The 18847-nt window shown below is 31.5% G+C and overlaps 2 protein-coding genes and 1 long non-coding RNA gene across 5 annotated transcripts in view; all 3 read right to left on the bottom strand.

Annotated features, from left to right (window-relative positions):
* The window catches only part of LOC143194049 (tyrosine-protein kinase transmembrane receptor Ror), a 236152-nt gene that overhangs the window by 131706 nt on the left and 85599 nt on the right, over positions 1-18847 (bottom strand). The window lies entirely within an intron of this gene.
* On the bottom strand, positions 8617-9726 carry LOC143192663 (uncharacterized). Its single transcript, XM_076398138.1, has 3 exons — positions 9405-9726; positions 8850-9120; positions 8617-8792 (listed from the first exon to the last, which is right to left on the bottom strand). Exons 1-3 carry the CDS (start codon positions 9654-9656, stop codon positions 8617-8619), a joined length of 699 nt encoding a protein of 232 aa, XP_076254253.1. The 5' UTR covers positions 9657-9726.
* LOC143192655 (uncharacterized) lies at positions 9802-10048 on the bottom strand. The gene is made up of 2 exons (XR_013004853.1): positions 9956-10048; positions 9802-9877 (listed from the first exon to the last, which is right to left on the bottom strand). It is a non-coding gene; the product is annotated as an uncharacterized LOC143192655 (long non-coding RNA).

The raw sequence follows: 18847 nt of genomic DNA, 5'->3' as shown, positions 1-18847 counted from the left end.
TTATATCGGCTAAATGGTGACCACGATTAGCTATGCAACCTTCTGCCCTTTTTAAGGCATTTTTCATGACACACTGCAACATCTGAGGTTGAATTTCTTCAATTTCCTGACCAATAGTCTCTTTAAGATGTTGAAACGTTTGGGGCTTATTTACATAAACTTTTGATTTTAAAAAAATCCATAAGAAAAAGCCTGGTGCTGTTAAATCCGGAAATCGTCACTTCGTGTAATTACTCTTCATGGAAAAACGTCATTCGGTAATTACTCTTCATGGAAAAACGTCATTCGGTAATTACTCTTCATGGAAAAACGTCATTCGGTAATTGAATTGTTGAACGAGCTGTGTGTACTGTGGCCACATCTTGCTGAAACCACATGTCATCTAGTCCTTGCTCTTCCATTTCACGCACAAGAAAATTTCGAATCATGTTACCGTTCAGCAGTAACAGTAATTGCAACACCTTGGTCATTTTCAAGAAAATGGGAACCAATTATGTTTCCAGCATGAATACCTCATCATACAGTTGGTTTTAGTGGACTGATATTTCATGAAGCAATTGAGGATTCTGTGTGCCCTAAAACCAACTGTTCTGTTTATTGACGTGGTCACTAAGAAGAAAATGGGTTTCATCGCTCATTATCAATTTAGAAAAATCTTCAATTTTACCAGACAGCATTAGGATTGCATTACTGTACTCAACTCGTTGATCAGGATCTCTCGGTAGCAATTTTTGGACTAATTGAATTTTGTACGGGAACATTTTCAAATCAGTTTCCAAAATTCGCCTTAAACTACGTGCAGAAATGTGTAACTGGGAACCACGTCCCCGAATTGATGTTTCTGAAGACTGTACAACACTATCGCGCATCACAGCCACATTTTCCGTGTTACGAGACGTCCGTTCTTCCAGAACGAGGCCTGTCTGCTGAAAGTTCAAATGTAAACGATAAATTGTGCTTTTGTGAGGCACTGGACGATTAGGATATTTTTGACGCAATTTCCGCTAAGTGGCAATAATGGAACGATTATTTTCAATGAATATTGTCACTATTTCTGCTCGTTCTTGTGGCATATATTTATTCATAATAAAATTTGGATGTCTACGCAATACAATGGTTAAAAAGAAACTGAACTAAACGTCAGATAACCAAAATGGCGCGCAAAATGCCACCTGTTAGATATTTATACTTTTATACTATGTGATAAAAGGAGCAATAAGATATTTTTCCAAATATAGGCAAGAATGCACCTTCTAGAGGATCAGTTAAAAACTATTTGAAGATATAAATATATCGCAGTAACATGCATATTTCAATTGACTTACAAAATATAACTACGGTGAATAAGGTAATCTTACAGCTATAATAAATGTAGAATGTAGTATATAATAATCATCAATAATGTTCAAGAAATGTCAAATTTCAAATTACTTAAATTCCACTTGAAGTACATTTCGTTTATTAATACGTCATGATTAACTATTGAAAAATTACTGGTATTTAGATAGAACGTCAGTTAAAGCCGCGATATCTTGAATTACATGAGCGTACCTGTTACTAAATCAATGACAGAAAAAAATCTGCAAAAAAAATCTAGTATTGTGATTAACGATGGAATATTGAAATATACGGTAGTGACAAATTATTTGACAGCTAAGTGATTTGTAAATCCTACGACCAAATAGAAATAAAGCACATTTCGAAAAATTTTCGAAAAATACGATAGTTAGATAACCATGTCCTTTTCAGTGGTCGGTATAACTCTGTGAATAATATCTTTAGTTAATTCATGATTGAATTAACTAAATATATAATATATATAAAGATATAACTAACTAATTAATGACTCGCCCAGATGTAGGCGTCTGCTTCAATAGTGCATGATATAAAAAATAACTGAAAGGTCGGTTTTGACTTTAACGATTCAAAAATGGGGATTTTAATAACAATGACAAAAAATGCCCTAGAATGAAATATTTATGGTACAAAACCCCCAATCTCTGATTACTATTGTATCGCTGTCTAACCAACGTTGTTCTTTCGACAGTGTATCGTCATGTAGACAGCAAGATGGCAAAAAGTTGTAGAAACTGATAAAACAATATTTTGATTAAAATATTATTGTACTAATTTTTTTAAATAAACGCCTCATAAAATTAAAATCAAAATACTTTACTTATAATACAAAATAAAGCAATTTTCTTAAAAAGTAAGAAATAACTTTCGCTTTTTATCTCTGAATATTTATAAGGTCATAATAAATTGTCAACATTATTAACGCTATCACACATATTTTAAATTATTCCTACTACTGAATGCAACTTATCTTTATAGTGGCTGCTTAATATGCAAATTTCATACACACGCATCGCATTATATATGCCTTCCGAGGTAAGAGATCGTGGGCTTTAAAACGATCTTATACCAATCATAACTTTGCTTTTCTCGACAGGAAGTTTCACCGTAATACATATTTCATGGAACTGGTACATTTATGTCCATTGTTTATTATTTAATACATACCGTTTTTGGGTAGTTGATAACTACAATGCACATTTTTAAGTAATAGAATCGTTAACATTAATAACAGTGATTATAGTAATCATAAAAATATCGTATTATATAAAATGAAATAAGTTTAATAGATTTATAAAAATACATTTATTTACTGACTTGTAAAAAGGAGGAGCTTCTACGTTCGGCTGTATATATTTTTTTAATGTATGCTCCCCGATTTCTCCGTCAATTATGGTACGATTTTCAAAATTAATTATTTATTCGAAAGAGTGCAATTCTGAGGTGGTCCCATTTTAACCAAATCAGCATGTGTTGGGGGAAGGACGGGAAATCAAGGAAAACGTTCAAATTTCAAAGGCACGTACAAAGTTTTCACATATTTCTTTATCTAAAATAATCAGATTATTGGGTACAATGTTATTGCTGAGCTGATGCGATGGAAAATCGGAAGTCATTCAGTGCAAAAGCCATTAAGTTTGCTTTTTAAGCACTAACTATAGCATATAAGACCTTGCAGAAATAGTATAGACAGCTGTTTCAATGGTGTGATGGTTAAAGCGTTTAGCTCCCAACGGAGATCGCGAATCCGATTGACCGCGGGACTAATAACTTTTTTGTAAATCATCAAAAAAATTGAACCGCCTTCAAAAAATAAACAGGGAATTCACTAAAAATTATTAAAAAGCCGGCTTGGTGGCGCAGTGGTAAAAGCGATGGGACGGTCCTCCTACTGTTGCGATAGCCGCGGGTTCGAATCCTTTTGGGGCATGGTCGTAAATTTATGTTTGTGATTGTTTAACATTTGTGAATGTAAAATCAAGACAAGGAAAATGATCCCAGTCACGCCAGTAACCAGGCTGGGTAAGACCGGATGTCTTCTGGGATGATTTCTAAAGTTGGTCACTCGCCAGTCGGTAGGCTTAATTCTGAGGACCGTGGTTCGGAGCCCACGTTAAACTTTAGGCCCAGTCCAGATAAATCCATAGTTGGTAAAAGGAGACTAAATATATTTTAAAAAAATTAAAAAATAATCAAACTTTGATTTTTAACACAAAAAAACATTTTAAAATAAAATATTAACATAGTAATCGTTGTAACAACTAAATAAAAATAATCAAAAACCAAAATAACAAATAACAATATAATTTTGTGACATACACAAAATTAAATTACGAACAAAACAAATCTAATTTGTCGCTTGGTACCGACTTCAAAGTGTTCAGTTGGTAGTAGTTAAAATAGTATTGTAAATAGATAAATCGGTTTAGGTAGGTATTAAGCTAAATTGTGTGTATATAGTATAATATAAAATACGTGTAGTAGAAATATTAAATAAGGTTTGTGATTATTTTTATTTAGTTGTTACAACGATTACTATGTGCATATTTTATTTTAAAATGTTGCTTTCCTGATAAAAATCTAAGTTTGATTATTCTTTAATTTTTAGTGAGTTTTACGTATTTTCTGAAGTTTGTTCAATTTTTTGTTAAAAACATTTTATATTATATCGAGATTGATAATTTATTTGATAATATATACTCATAAAATGGAGCAATTAGTCATGATAAGTCAAATACCAACACCAATCAGAGCAAATTATAGGAGATGGACAAAATGGTATGAACAATGTCAATGAACAAACTGCCGCAACTGGCATATTTTCAAACATTCAATAACAAACTTTTGTGTTGAAATAACCTACATTTCTGTCATAATTGCGTATGTTGCCTCAGAATGAATGTTATGATAACGTAAGGCTATTTATTATATTAGATGTATTTCTAAATAAACAGAACATTAACAAAATATTATAAGAATTTAACTATATTATATCATTCAACAAATCAATCAAAGAACAAATCAAATGATTAAGTTGAAGGCCGATTATTAAATTTCGATTTTTGATCAACAATACGGTTTTAAAGATAGTGCGTGTATCCGAACATGGTCTACACTAAATACAGTGTTATTTTTATGTAAAATAAAGTTTTCCTGATTATACTTGATTGTAATTTCTCAAATATTTAATAAAACTTTTTTACTCGCAGCTAAAATAAAACGTAACCAAAGTAAAATTTGAACCGAAATTTTCCATGAAAACTGAGTTTTTGAAACGTGTTTGAGAATGTTTTTAAATTCAGTCCGACTATAATACACTGCTGTTTAAAAGTTTGAGACTCTCTCACTCCATTTAATAAAAATGGTAATCAGGGAGCAAAGTTTCTAACCGATGTTTTAAACATATTTTAACACAATTTTTTACATAATTTTCGATGGAATTTTTCTCGCAATTTTTAACCATTTATTTCAACAATGTTTAAAAAAACTTCAGAATTTATAATAACCTTTTTTATTGAATTATTCGTAGATTTAAAATTAAAAAAAAAAACTCGTAATTGTAATTTTTGATAACTTTTCATAGCACTCTAATAGCTTTTGTTTTTCTATAGTTTAACTACAAAAGCAATAACTAAACACAAAATCTGCAAACATAATTACACGTAAAAGTTAATTATATAATAAAATATTTTTAACATAAAAATTCAACCGGCATCAAAAACATAAGGAACTCACTTAAAATAAGAAATAATCAAACTAAGATTCACAAAACTAACACAAAAAAAACATTTTAAAACAAAATATGTACATAATAATCGTTGTATTAACTAAATAAAAATAATCGAAAACCTAATTTAACCTTTCTACTACACATATTTTATATTCTACTATATACACACAATTTAGCTTAATACCTACCTAAATTTATTTATCTATTTACAATAATATTTTAGCTAATACCAACTGATAACTTTGAAGTCGATACTGAGCCCAAGCAACACAAAAATAATAATATAATTTTGTGACAAAAAATTAAATTACGAACAAAACAAATCGAAATTAATATAACTGTTTGTGTTCGGTTTTCTCTTTAAGTGTTAGATATTTACTCAATAAATTACGCAGTTATTTTATTTAATACTAGCTGACCCGACAGACTTCGTCCTGTCAAAAAGATTTGTAATGTGGCAGTTTTTGTGCCTACGTATTTTAAAAAATTCTCCTGAACAGAACCATCACCCTGGTGATAGGGCGTTGTGAATAAAAAATAATTAAATAAAACATATATAAGGATTGAAAAGTAAGTAATCGCTTTATTGTTAATCATGTGAATCATAATTATTATTATTATTATCATTATATTGCTTTGTGGTATACGATGTTTTTTGTTTGATTACCTGGCGCATAGATAAACAAATCTGATGGTTTTCCAACACGGGAACAGGCAACATACAATTGACCATGTGAGAAACATGGGTTTTCTAGATTAATACCACAAACACTTAATGATTGCCCCTGGGACTTGTTTATAGTCATAGCAAAAGCAAGCCGTCAACATGTCTATAGGAAATTTGCCATTACCAATGTCAATGAGTTGTTTAGAGAATATGTTTCCAGATTGGTCATTTTGCAACTCGACACGCATATTCTTGCTTAAATGAAGTACTTTAACATGTTTCCACAAATTGGAGGACTTTAGACATGCATTGAGTTCATCAGCTGGCGTTGATCGTGGAATCACTGGCAATGTTTGACGAAAATCTCCTGCTAATAAAATCATTGCACCACCAAATCGGTTATTATTGCTACGTAGATCTTTTAAGGTTCTGTCTAAAGCCTCCAAAGATTTTTTATGTGCCATCGTGCATTCATCCCAAACAATCAATTTACATTGCTGCAAAACCTTTGCCATTGCAGAGTTCTTCGAAACGTTGCAGGTTGGAGTTTCATTGCTTTGCATATTTAATGGCAATTTTAGTGCTGAATGGGCTGTTCGACCACCTTCAAGCAAAGTTGCTGCGATTCCCGACGAAGCGAGTGCAAGTGCAATTTTATTTTGTGAGCGAATTGTTGCTAATATTAATGAAATAAAAAAAGTTTTTCCTGTACCACCAGGTGCATCTAAGAAATAAATCCCTCCAGTTTCATCATTTGTTACTTTCATAAGAGTTTCAAATACATACTTCTGTTGTTCATTTAACAGTGGAAGATTTGTTTGAATTTATTCTTTCAAAGCGTTGAGATCATACAGTCTTTCTCGATGCAACTCTTGGTTAAAAGCGTCATGCATTGGACGATTGGGCGCGGTCAGGCCTAATTGAATTAATAGTTTGTTTGACATTATCAAGCACATGTCCTCAATTGAAATCAATGCTTCATTGTAAATTTCTTCACTGATTTGTATATTTGGATTTCCCATTCTATTCCGTATTTGATACAAAATATCATCACACATATAATCTTTGTACTTCATCCACAAATCAATTGGGTTTGATGGGAAGCATGTAGATATGATTATAGAAAACAATGTTCGTATTTGATGAGTGTGTGATGATATTACAGCATCATTGAGAGTTTGATCCCAATGAGCGTCATTTTCAAGCAATTGCAAACGTTGACAGGCTTCTCTGTAGGATCCACACAATTCACCATCAACAGTTCGTAACTGTTGGAATGATGTTGGGCCACGTACATTGACTAATAGCAGTCGTAAATAAAAACATTCATCATTGCTTGGATGTACTGAATAAATCCGGCCAATCGCATCGGTGGAATATACATCTGTATATCCTGGAACTGGTTTTCCTTGTTTCCGTCGTATAAATCTCCTTGAGGATTGATTCCAGGTATAATATTTTGGCATTTCAGAATATAGCAATGTTTGTGCGAAATCATCGTTTTGGCATGTCTCAAAAAAACTGGTTAATGTAGTAGATGGTGGCTGAGCAGCTCTTTGTACTGCGTTCTGTGCTGTAAAATACACTCTTTGTCCATTTTCTAAATGCACAGCTAAGTGAACAACAGAAGGGTGTCTCTCATGAATAGGAAAAGAAAATATTCGCCAAACTGCTTCATTACTACTGACATAGCGGCCCATTTGGTATTGGGTAACTTCATCATTAGAATTCTCTGCACCAATTCCAATCACTGCCATATCACTCCCTTTGGTTATATATTTGCAAATGTATTTAATCGATTTCACTGAATGGCAAGATTCAACGTTGATGTGTGCTTTGAATGTCTTTGATAAAATGGATGAATATGGAACAATCCAACGATTATCTATTTCAATATCTTGTTAATTTAATTTGACAATTGTTGATTTTCCATTGTCTGCTGTCGATCTGCGACGATACAATGGATAACCGTCATTACCAGTAATTGTTTCCGATATTAATGTCCGTGGATATCGTTTTGAACATTTACCATCCATCATACACGGTGAATTTTGATTAAGAGTTCCACAGGGACCATGTATCATGTTTTTGATAACTACCTCATGCAATCCAGGATCTACTTGTACATTAGGGATTTCAGCTGATATCACTGCATCAACTTCATTTGGCCTTATCTTTTCAACCAACCAAATCAAAATGTGTGCATGTGGCAATCCTCGTTTCTGCCACTCCACAGAATACATCCAGCAGCGTGTCTCACCAAACACATTATGTTTTACGATGAAATTCATTAAAGATGTCAACTTTTGTCTAAAGACTCTGGCTGTAATATCATGACGATCAATGGGTGATTGCCCAGGGAATAACTCCTGCTTAATTTCTATCCATTGCGGATTGCATGTAAATGTGATGAACAAATCTGCTGTACCATAATGACGAACATACGACATGGCATCTTGAGCATATTCGTGCATATGCCGAGGGCTTCCGATGTATGTTGCTGGAAGAATAGTCATCCGACCGACATTCTGTGCATTTCCATCAGTATTAATCGCATCTCGAAGGTGAATGAATACTCTTCAGATCGGAGTTTGGTTTGATTCAACCTGATGAATGTTAATCTCTCCGTTTCAATTTTAACATACATGTCATCAACATATTTGTGATATAATCGCCGACATTTCAATATGTGATTATCTGCATTTTCCCGAATCATTAGGCGGTATGAATAATAGTTCATTGAACTGACTTTTTTGTTGGTTTCAGAACCTGTAAACAGATTTTGTTTTAATAACATTCAAATATAAAATTAAAATACATAATATAGTGACTGAGATATTATCGCCATAGCTAAACTAATATTTTAGTTACCTGTAATGGGATTTATCATTTTTATTGATAAATCGTAACCATCTTCACCTTGCCAAAATATAATGGGATATTGCAGTGCATCATATGAGCGGTGTGTTTCCTTTATAGGTTGTAATTGAAAATTCCGACGATGTAAAACAATATCACGGGATTCCAAGTTTTCTCCAACTACAACGATAGCAACTTCATCAATAGTTGGTGCATTAAAACGTCTTGTATGTTGACCTGCAGGTGTTTTATCAGCTCTGATTACAATTTTGTGATTATCGGATGGCATCAGATCCAGGGCAGTTTTAAACAATATAATCAATTGATTGTGTTGATGAAATAAAGTTTGTAATTGTTCTACAATAGACCTTTTTACTAAATTGTTATGTGCACAACGCAGATCAATTTCTTGTGGTGAATTGCCCATAAAATAAATTTGCAGGAATTTGTTGTCGCTATCTGACACTGGTAACAGTGAACCTGCTCTGTGATATATTTGCCCTTGTATCTGTAAATAAAAAAAATATTATGGTGTGGTATAAATTAATGGATTGTCAATGATCAAACTTAAATAATATTTGATCTTAAAAAGTATATATTTAGTTTTAACTAATATCTATCAAATATAAAATATAATAAAAGTGTCACTGAAACTGAATCACCATATAATATGATGACTAAGTGATATATTTCGTAATGATTAAGAAATTGAAGATTAGTAACACATCTTAACTTTGGTGACAGAAAATTTTGTTCGCTAAAATAATTATGAGTAACTGCTATAATACATACCTTGAAAGTTGGCATAAAATTTTCCCGAACTGCATTTGTTGCCCCAAATGAAGTCATTTGAAAGCAATTGTTATATTGTTGAATATGTGTCAAAAAGTGTATAGAATCTGTTCCTATTCCTGAAACCAATGAGTACAATGGTTCTGGTGGTGGATCCAATTGTATCAATTTCACTTTACCATTTGCGCAACACAATCCATTGGCTTCGTTTTTGTATTTTAATGCCTTACAGTGTGAGCAAACCAAGTTCATAGAACCAATAACAACACATTGGTAGTTACTGTAGTCAATTGACACATCGTAACTGAAAGCAGCTGGATTCAAACTTGCCCGATTATTAGTTGAATGTCGCGCTCGCGCTTCACGCGTTTGTGATATCCGAATTCTTTCACGTTCATTTCCGTCGTCACGTTCTTGTGCAGTACGATTAGATCGGTAATTAGTTTGGTTTATAGCATTTCTGGTTCTTCTACCTAAATTGCTTCGTCTTATAGGAGGCATATCAAATATAAATTATTTTTTCACTAATCACGAACTAAACAAACACTAACTAACTAAACACTCTGCACAAAACACGATATACGAATTTGTTTCGTGTATCACTTGACAATTCATCTGTCATCTGTCAAAAGTCATCTGTAACAGACAACTTTTTTTTTTTAATTTGATATGACTTGAACTCAAATCCTTTTAAGCCGTACGAATTGTTTTATTTATTTAAAATTTGAATTAAATTTTAAACAAATAAAAAATTTTAAATAAATAAAACAATTCGTACGGATTAAAAGGATTTGAGTTCAAGTCATATCAAATTTAAAAAAAAAAAGTTGTCTGTTACAGATGACTTTTGACAGATGACAGATGAATTGTCAACTGATACACGAAACAAATTCAAACAAAAAGGGCTATTTTTAGGGTTTTTCCAGCAATAATTCTAATTTTTCTCGCCGTAAAAACCATCCCTGAACTTCAACGAACATTTTAAAAAAAGATTTGGCCAAATTGGTCCAGGCGTTGTTGAGTTATGCGCTTAGGAACATATTTTGCGATTCATTTTTATATATAAGATTACGACGTAGAACAAGTAAAGGTGCAGCCCCTAGAGGAAATATAGGAAAAATTGATTGAACTGAATTGAGAACTGATTAAACGGATCTGCTACCTAGCTTAGGTGATTTGACAAATCTTGCGACTAAACAACAACAAAAAGTTATTATCCCCACCGGGAATCGAACCCACGAATTCCGTTTGGGAGCTAAACACTTTAACCATTACACCATAGAAGCAGTTGTCTACAATGTTTCTACGTCTAAGTCTTATATGATATAGTTAGTGTTTAAAAAACAAACTCAATGGCTTTTTTACTGAACCACTTCCGATTTTCACATCAGCTTTCGAAATCTGAGCGTTTCCCTCCATTGCCCCTTCCTCCCCAACAGGTACTGATTTGGTTTTAATAGGACCATCTCGGAAGTGCACTCTTTCGAATAAAAAAAGAATTTTGAAAATCGGCCAACAATTGACGTAGAAATTGGAGAACATAAATTAAAAAAAAGTATACATCTAAACATTGAACCTTCTCGTTTTCAAAGTCGGTTAAAAATGAGTTGATCTAATTGCATTGTCATATAACGCCACGTAAGTGACATAAACATATTTGTTGACATATTTGATATAAATTTCATAAACTCAAAAAATGTGCGGTATTTCTAAGCTGAACTGCTAAAAGAAAAAAAAAACAATATGGTGTGTGATCTAATATTAATGGGTAACACATGTTGGTATTGTGTCGACCACTTAAAACTTTCAACCTCACTAACTTTACGGTTGTTTTCTCAGGTGATTTCTTTTTGTTTGTGAGTTTACGGGATTTGTTTTATGAATAGCACTTAAGAGTTGAGTATTTTATAAATCTTCTGGGAATTTCTAATTATATTTCAATACAAAATATGACATAAAGTATTACTAAAAAATACGGCACTTATCAACGGAACTGATCCTATCTTGAATTACCAAAAGAGCTAAAAACACATAAAATGGCCGTTGACCATCGACGCATAACACGAAGAAAAACTTAATTGACACACAAACCAAATTTCGTCTTTATTTATATCTGGCTTCCATCGCGTGGGGATAAATTTAGATTAAAAAAGTCATCTCATTTGCTGGGCCAGCCAAAATGTCATTCATTCTAAGAGCAGAACAGGCGCATAACTATTTAATTGGTTTTAAAGAAACAAGCTACTAGGAATGCCCTGAAAATGGTTTCAAATGGTTCTGAAAATGATTGTATACGTGATTCATATAATTATTCACAAAGGTTCAAAATAAATCTTAAGTCTGAAATAACACAAAAAGCCAATTATTGAAATAAATGAAGAATGTTGTCCATTGTCTCTTTGCATAATCAAAATTCTTTAGAAATTCTCGTACTGAATTTATTCTTGACACTAATTCTAAATTTATAGCTTATTTTTTATTATATTATTACATTGTTATCGAGATTTTGAAAACATTATTCTTGTTTCCATTTCTTTCATAATTTTCGCCCCCCTTATTTTTTCTCATCGCTGCATCAGTCTTATCAAATTTATTAAGATCGAGGAACCAAATATATGAGAAACATCTAGCCATTCCCATCTATGATATATGTCATGTTGCCCAATAGGCTAGTTGACTATTTTTGAAAAAATACTTGGTAACCCAGGATAAAAGTTATTTATGTAAAAAAAAATGGATGTGAAAAAGAAAGTTTGAAATAGTGGCATTTTAAATGCGAGCTAAAACGCTCCAAATCTGTGCGTGATTTAATGATGCATGAGTCTTATTTATAAACAATAATAAGACATTTTAGTGTGTATCGATGGTGTGAGGATCCTTACTGTAATTATACATCGTTAAAAATGCCAAACAAGTTGATTATTTTCGTTCCAAGGCAGAAAAATGTGATTAATTCTCACAAAGTGGGTACCAGCCACTATAGATTGAACATCGGTAATTTATTCACAGCAGAAATATCATCATTATACCGTAAGTATTTACTATTTTGAGTACCCTAATTGTGTGTAAAATGTAATTAACGTAATATCGGGGTAAATAAGACTGTTAATAACATTTCAAGTTGGGCCTCATTTGCGCTGCTAAAGGTCTTTTTAAACCTTTTTGGTGTTGCAGTTACTATCAACTATGTAATATTTTTTTATAACATCTTTATTGATACGCTTAATACAATCTTAATTTACAATTAATTTATTACTACTTTTCCTATGTGCTTGGATTAATTAACATGCAAGTGCGAAAAAATACATCAGTATGTATTCCTCAATTATAAAATTATAACTATTTAATAATTATTAACTTACAGCTATAGTTTACACTAAAGGTATACACTTTATATAAGTTCGTATAGTTTTGTTCGCTTCAATCTCCTGACATCCTGCGCGCTGTCCAGGAGTTGTATTGCTTCCACGTTAGTATGATTTAGTAATCTTCTTTCGTGTTTCAAGGCGAAATCTTGGATAACTCCGCAAATCCATTTGATTTCCAGGTCATCGTGCAGTTCTTCATTGGTTACATAGCGATAGGCATTGGTAATCAATCGAAGAACCTTGTTTTGACAGCGTTGTATGACTAGTTGATTTGAATTTTAGTGCAACCACAAATTTGCACCCCATAGGTCCAAATTGGCTTTATAATTGTATTATAGATCAACCTCTTTGATTTTAGATCAAGTTGAGAGTACCTTCCGACTAACCAGTATAGTTGTTTTATTTTGGTTCTAATGTGCTTTGCTTTTTGTTTAACGTGATGCAACTATGTAATATGAATATCTTGATAGCCCTGTCAAATAACTTTGTATCTGTGTTCTCAAGTTACAATCAAAATTTTTCAGTAGGTTTGCTATCGATACAATTTTGATTCATCTTATCGATACAATTTTGATTCATCTTACAAATATAGGACACTTGATTTCAATCTTTGACTGAATATAGAACTTGATAACCCATCTTTTTCCGATGGTTGTTCAGTTTTTTTAACTGTAAAATATCAGATATCAAATATAATCGAAGCGTACAAAAAATTGAAATATTTGAATGCGGATATGATGGTTAGGAAGCGGTAAAATCCTAATAATTCTAATCTTTAATTTTGAAATAAATACATTGTTAATAATCTCTCTATAGTATATCACTGTTATAAATCAATATATTTGTGATTCTTTTATCACAATCATTTAGCCTATTAGCAACAGTATCCCAACTAGTAATTAAGAAGTTTCTACATGATGTTTCCGAATTATTTTGTTCAGAAATTAATAAAAACTCTTGACATATCCGCGTGTTAAGTGTGGGTTTTCTACTACAATTCTTATTTTAAACGGTATATTGCACATTGCAAGTCCGAGAAAGAGTCACAAAAAAATATTGAAGCCTTTACAGGCGTAGGAAATCAAGTTTTTTGGAGCTGCATCAAGAAATTTAAAGACAAACCACAAACTGTAAATGAGCCTAATTGCTAACACAATCACGTAAACATAATGACCGTCGAGTGTGTCTCAGGACGTGCATATATTAAACTCCAAGTAAGAAAGAATCAAGAAAAACTGTTAGATGTTAAACATGCATCTAAAGTCAATTGGTTTATATCCTCATTTACGAACGGTATGTTAAATTTTGCCCGAAGAGTTCAACAATTAAATGTATTTTCAATTGTGTATATAAATAGAACCATTTTGATGCTTACTTGCTTGATTATTGCTACGTAACCAACGAAGAGCTGCACGGTGACCTCGAAATCAAATGAGTACACGAAGTGATCCAAGATTTCGCCTTAAAATATGAAATAAGGTTACTAATCATAGCAACGTGGAAGCAATGCAGCTACTGGACAACACGCAGGAAATCAGAAGATTGAAGGGAATCAAACCACACGAACAACACGAACGAGGTAGTAGATTAGTTTAATTTTAATTTGGGAAATACATACTGATGTATTAATCCCGTACTCGCCTTGCTTGTATATTAATGCAAGTACAACAGAACAGTGGTAATAAATTAATTACTTTAATTAGATTATACTAAGCATCTCTAATGTAAGATGATGCCAAAAAAATTGCCAGAAGTAAAAACCAACGAAGACCTAGAACAGCCTAGAGTTTACAGTCATAAGATACAAATTTCACTTTTTGCGAAGGAGAGAAGACACAGTTGTTGTTCAACACATTTGTTGAGTGTTTTTCGGTTAGAGGTTGCCTAAAACAAAATATGTCTTCATTCAATATATCTTGAATACATCTCACAGGCCCGTGTATTTGATAAAATAAGCCTATTATATAATTTTTAGTGGATAAACCTTACCAAAAAATGTTACACATTATTGAAATGAACTCTCTTAAGTTAATAAGTTGCTCAAAATAAGCTTGGCAACAGATTGCGTTTATCTTTAACATATTAATACAGTGCTACCACATCAACAAAAAAAAACAATCGTCGAGTGTGGAAATATTAAATTAAAAATTGTCAAAAAAATCATTCAATACTGAAAAAAACTTTCTTGTCTGCCTATTCCTAAGTGCTTATCATCTTGTAACCATATCTTTTAATAAAATGATTTATAATGCTTTAACAGACACATAATTTTATTTACAAAAAAACTATATATAAAAAAATTATATATAAAAAAATAGATTGAATACAATGTGTTAAAAGAATAATAAAGTCACATCATTTAGTTTCAAATAAGCATGCCGAACAACAATTAATCACTTAGGCCATAAACTGAGAGCCGAAAATACGAGAAAGGTTCTTGAATGCGACAAGGCCTGGCCGCATATGGCAAGATATGCCAAAGATAAACTAAAATATACCTGAAACGCCATAATTCCCAGTCTTTTCGAATTACCATCTGTGGCGACGCCCAGTTTTATGAAGATATCAAATTCAGTTTAGACGCTGTGTGTCAGTATAGTAAGTGCATAATTTATCATAATTTGTGTTGTAATTATATAGTTGTTATTAATTAGTTAACTTAATAGTAATATGTTACTGAAGTATGATAATGTGTAGTACTGAAATGTAATAGTGAAAGTGAAATAGTTGAGAAATAATAGTAGAACAATTAATTTTACAAGACCACGGAAAAATGTTCTACCAGTAAGATTTTTAGATCTAAATAATTAGTTAATTATCAAATAAGGTCGAGAGGACATTTAAAAAAAGACATTAAAGTAAAATAAGTATATCAGGCTTTTTATACACTTTACAATATTATTTTACCATGTACTATGAAAAACAGTTTCAAAAACAATAACAGAAAAAGTGAATAACAACACACATAGAATAATCAAATACGATAATGTAAACAATAATAATAATTCATAATGAAAATCTAATGGTTTTACAATTAAAACGACAAGGACGATTCTAACTAATTTGTAATTTAGATATGTTTATAAGTTTTCGAAAAAATACTATGGGAATATTCATTGTACAGAAATACAAAGCACAGTACTTGAAATTTAAAAGAATCAAAATTTTAAAAAGTCTAAAACTCATTATTGACTTAACGTAATGTAATGTATTAGTTACACTTGAAATAATATCAAACTAACAATTAACAGGTAAGTTTTATAATAATACGTCAACTGGGAAGTAAGAAACTAGTTATAATTCAAAATATATAACATACTAGAAAGTTTTAACAGGTTAGACGTTTATATATTGCATAATTGTCGGAATAAAATATGAACTAGGTTAGAGGAATCTCACCCTAGCTGAATCAAATATTTCAAGTTATATTAAATAATAAAGTCAAAGTAGCTGTTCGTCTTTGTTACTGTCGAAACTTTTGATATTAACTTATAGCACTACTTTACTCATTGAAAGCTATAAAACGCTATAATTTATAACTACTATATAATTTATATTAAGTAACAAAATTGTTTAACTTATAAACCAAAATTTCAGTTTATTGACCGCAAATAAAATAATTTTTTGATGATGCTTAAAAAGATAAAAAAAAGATTGAGCTTCTAATAGCCATACGAGGGTTGCTATTTATATTTTTGTCACAAACTATTAAATAAAGATTGAAATCAAAGACAAGACCAACTTGGAAGGACGCTAATAATTAAGCTGAAAAGTGACAGATAACTTTTACTTTAGTTACAATATTTCATTTTATTTACTTCAAACAAAAAAATGGCGACGTAAAAGTTATTTTAGTATTTTAAGTAAATTCAGTTTGCCTTTAGTGCAAACTTCAGTAGAATAGATTAAAAGATGTTCAACTGCGTACAACTCGGAATATTTGAAAGCAGTAGTCCTAGCTAAAAGTTTAAAATATAATTTTAGTTAACAAATGTCCTAAAGACAAGCACGAGTGTTACAGGAAGAGGAAAATAGATATCACAAGTTTAAGATAATAAAGTCGCAGAAGAAAATAACGTGCAAAATTTGCTTTCAGATGATGATGATGACGATGATGATGATGAAAAATACTATACGGTAATTAATTTAATTCTAGTCTTTAAAATTATATTTATCATATACTGTTCCATATAAAAACAACAAAAACTTAGATATCGGTTAATACATTACGATCATACATACCACACACAAATGACGTTGTTCATTGATAAAATATCTGCCGCATGACTAGACATAGGTATTATTTTAGCGATTATTTATAACACAATAATAACTTAGATCGACTATACTTAGATAACATTAACAGACCGAAATAAATGAAACTATATTTAAAATATGCTATATTTCAAACGCTTATAATAAGGTCTGAATGTTAACTAGTCGATAAGTTATGAAAAACTATGCGGTTAAGTTACTATAAATCAATTTTTTTAAGATAGTGAAGCAAAAATCATTAATTTCAAAGTCGAACCAAGATCTTCGGATTTAAGCCTGCCAATTGGCCAGTGACCAACTTCCCAGAAAACATCCGGTCTTACTCATTCTATCCATTACGACCATCAACATCAGCCATTTATGTTATGAAAGACGTTCCCGTATAATTTATAGTTATGAAGTTTGAAGGGTTTATAATAACAAACACTTTATTTAACTATTTTATATTACATAAAGAAGTGGCGACTTGTTGAACTGTGATACAAAATGGTATTGAGGCTTTAAATCTATTTTAACATCTATAAACTTCTCACTCATTACCCCATTTAGTCAGTTTTTTTCTTCGTAGCCTGGGCTGTATCAGTCACCTAATATAACATATTTTATATATCTTTATTTTTCAGTAAGTTGCTTTAGATTCTTACAATATATTAATAACGGTGCAATTATCAGTGGCAATGAAAAAAAGTAATAAAAAATTTGATTAACGTTAAAAGATCTGTTGTAAAATTTGTCTGATTTGATCATACTAATCTATGAAACCATCAATAGAGATAGCAATTGACTTCAATTAATACGTTTGAGCAGAGCACTGGGCAACAAACGACCGGAATACGAAGAAAAAATACAACAACGTCATTCCCCAGCATGATAACACTTGACCACATGTTGCAAAACCGATGAAAACATACTTGGAAACATTAAAATGGGATGTGTCATCCCGCCCGCAATATTCTCCAGACCTTTCTCATTCTGATTACTAGTTGTTCATATGAGTGGTGACCTGTATGAGCAGCACTTCTTATGAATATAGCAAAAAATGTATCGATTTGTTAATAATGTTTATAGTAACACCAATAATAGTGTTATACACATAGTACTTCTTCATAAAATTGTTAATATCATATTGTTTATAACTATTAATAACTAATGTTCCTATATTAAGTCAATAAAGCCGAGAGGAAGAAATTAAATTACATTTGGAATATATCATATTATATTTTAAATGGTTTCAAAAAGATCTTAATATTAATCAATTGATAGGTTCAAGCCGATAAGCTATGAAAATTTATGAGGTTAAGACACTATAAATCAAAATAATTAAAAAACAGATTTACACAAAAATTATAGACTCGAATCGACAGCAGCAATTTTGACGTCATGTAAAACTGCATGACCCCTCGATAATTCGATGGTTGTTAACCAAAACGTTCCTCGAATAATGAGTTGGTGTAGGTAGAGAGTCCATTACCACTTCAGTCGTTAATACGGCTTATAAATAAAATTCCAGTTACGTGACGATCAACAACGTTTAAGACTGATGCATAGGAAAATTTGTCATCATCAATCATGCCTGGTCGGCTAAAGAAGGGTGCATATCGAACCGGAAAACGCTCGAACTGAATTTCCAGAGCACGTGCACGTGATGTTAGAGCTTTCACCGATCAAGTTTACATAATATACATATTTGATATTTTTTATATAGCATTTTAAAAGATTTTCTATTAAAATTATACTATTGATTCTTTTTTATTACTGGCGAAGCAAATCGGATATGAAAAAATAAAATAAAGCTGAGTT

Source organism: Rhynchophorus ferrugineus, unplaced genomic scaffold, assembly GCF_030347505.1.
Source record: "Rhynchophorus ferrugineus isolate W39M unplaced genomic scaffold, kcgeb_rfMv2 rfM3, whole genome shotgun sequence".
In the NCBI taxonomy this organism is placed as follows: Eukaryota; Metazoa; Arthropoda; class Insecta; order Coleoptera; family Curculionidae; genus Rhynchophorus; species Rhynchophorus ferrugineus.
This window is presented reverse-complemented; position numbering and strand designations above follow the sequence as displayed.

Excerpts from the sequence above, each read along its gene's own strand:
- LOC143192663 (XM_076398138.1), bottom strand. The coding sequence starts at position 9,656 with ATGAACTTGGTTTGCTCACACTGTAAGGCATTAAAATACAAAAACGAA. Across the intron at positions 9,121-9,404 it reads ATTTTATGCCAACTTTCAAG|ATACAAGGGCAAATATATCA; the intron begins GTATGTATTATA and ends TTTTATTTACAG. Across the intron at positions 8,793-8,849 it reads AGCTGATAAAACACCTGCAG|TTGGAGAAAACTTGGAATCC; the intron begins GTCAACATACAA and ends CTATCGTTGTAG.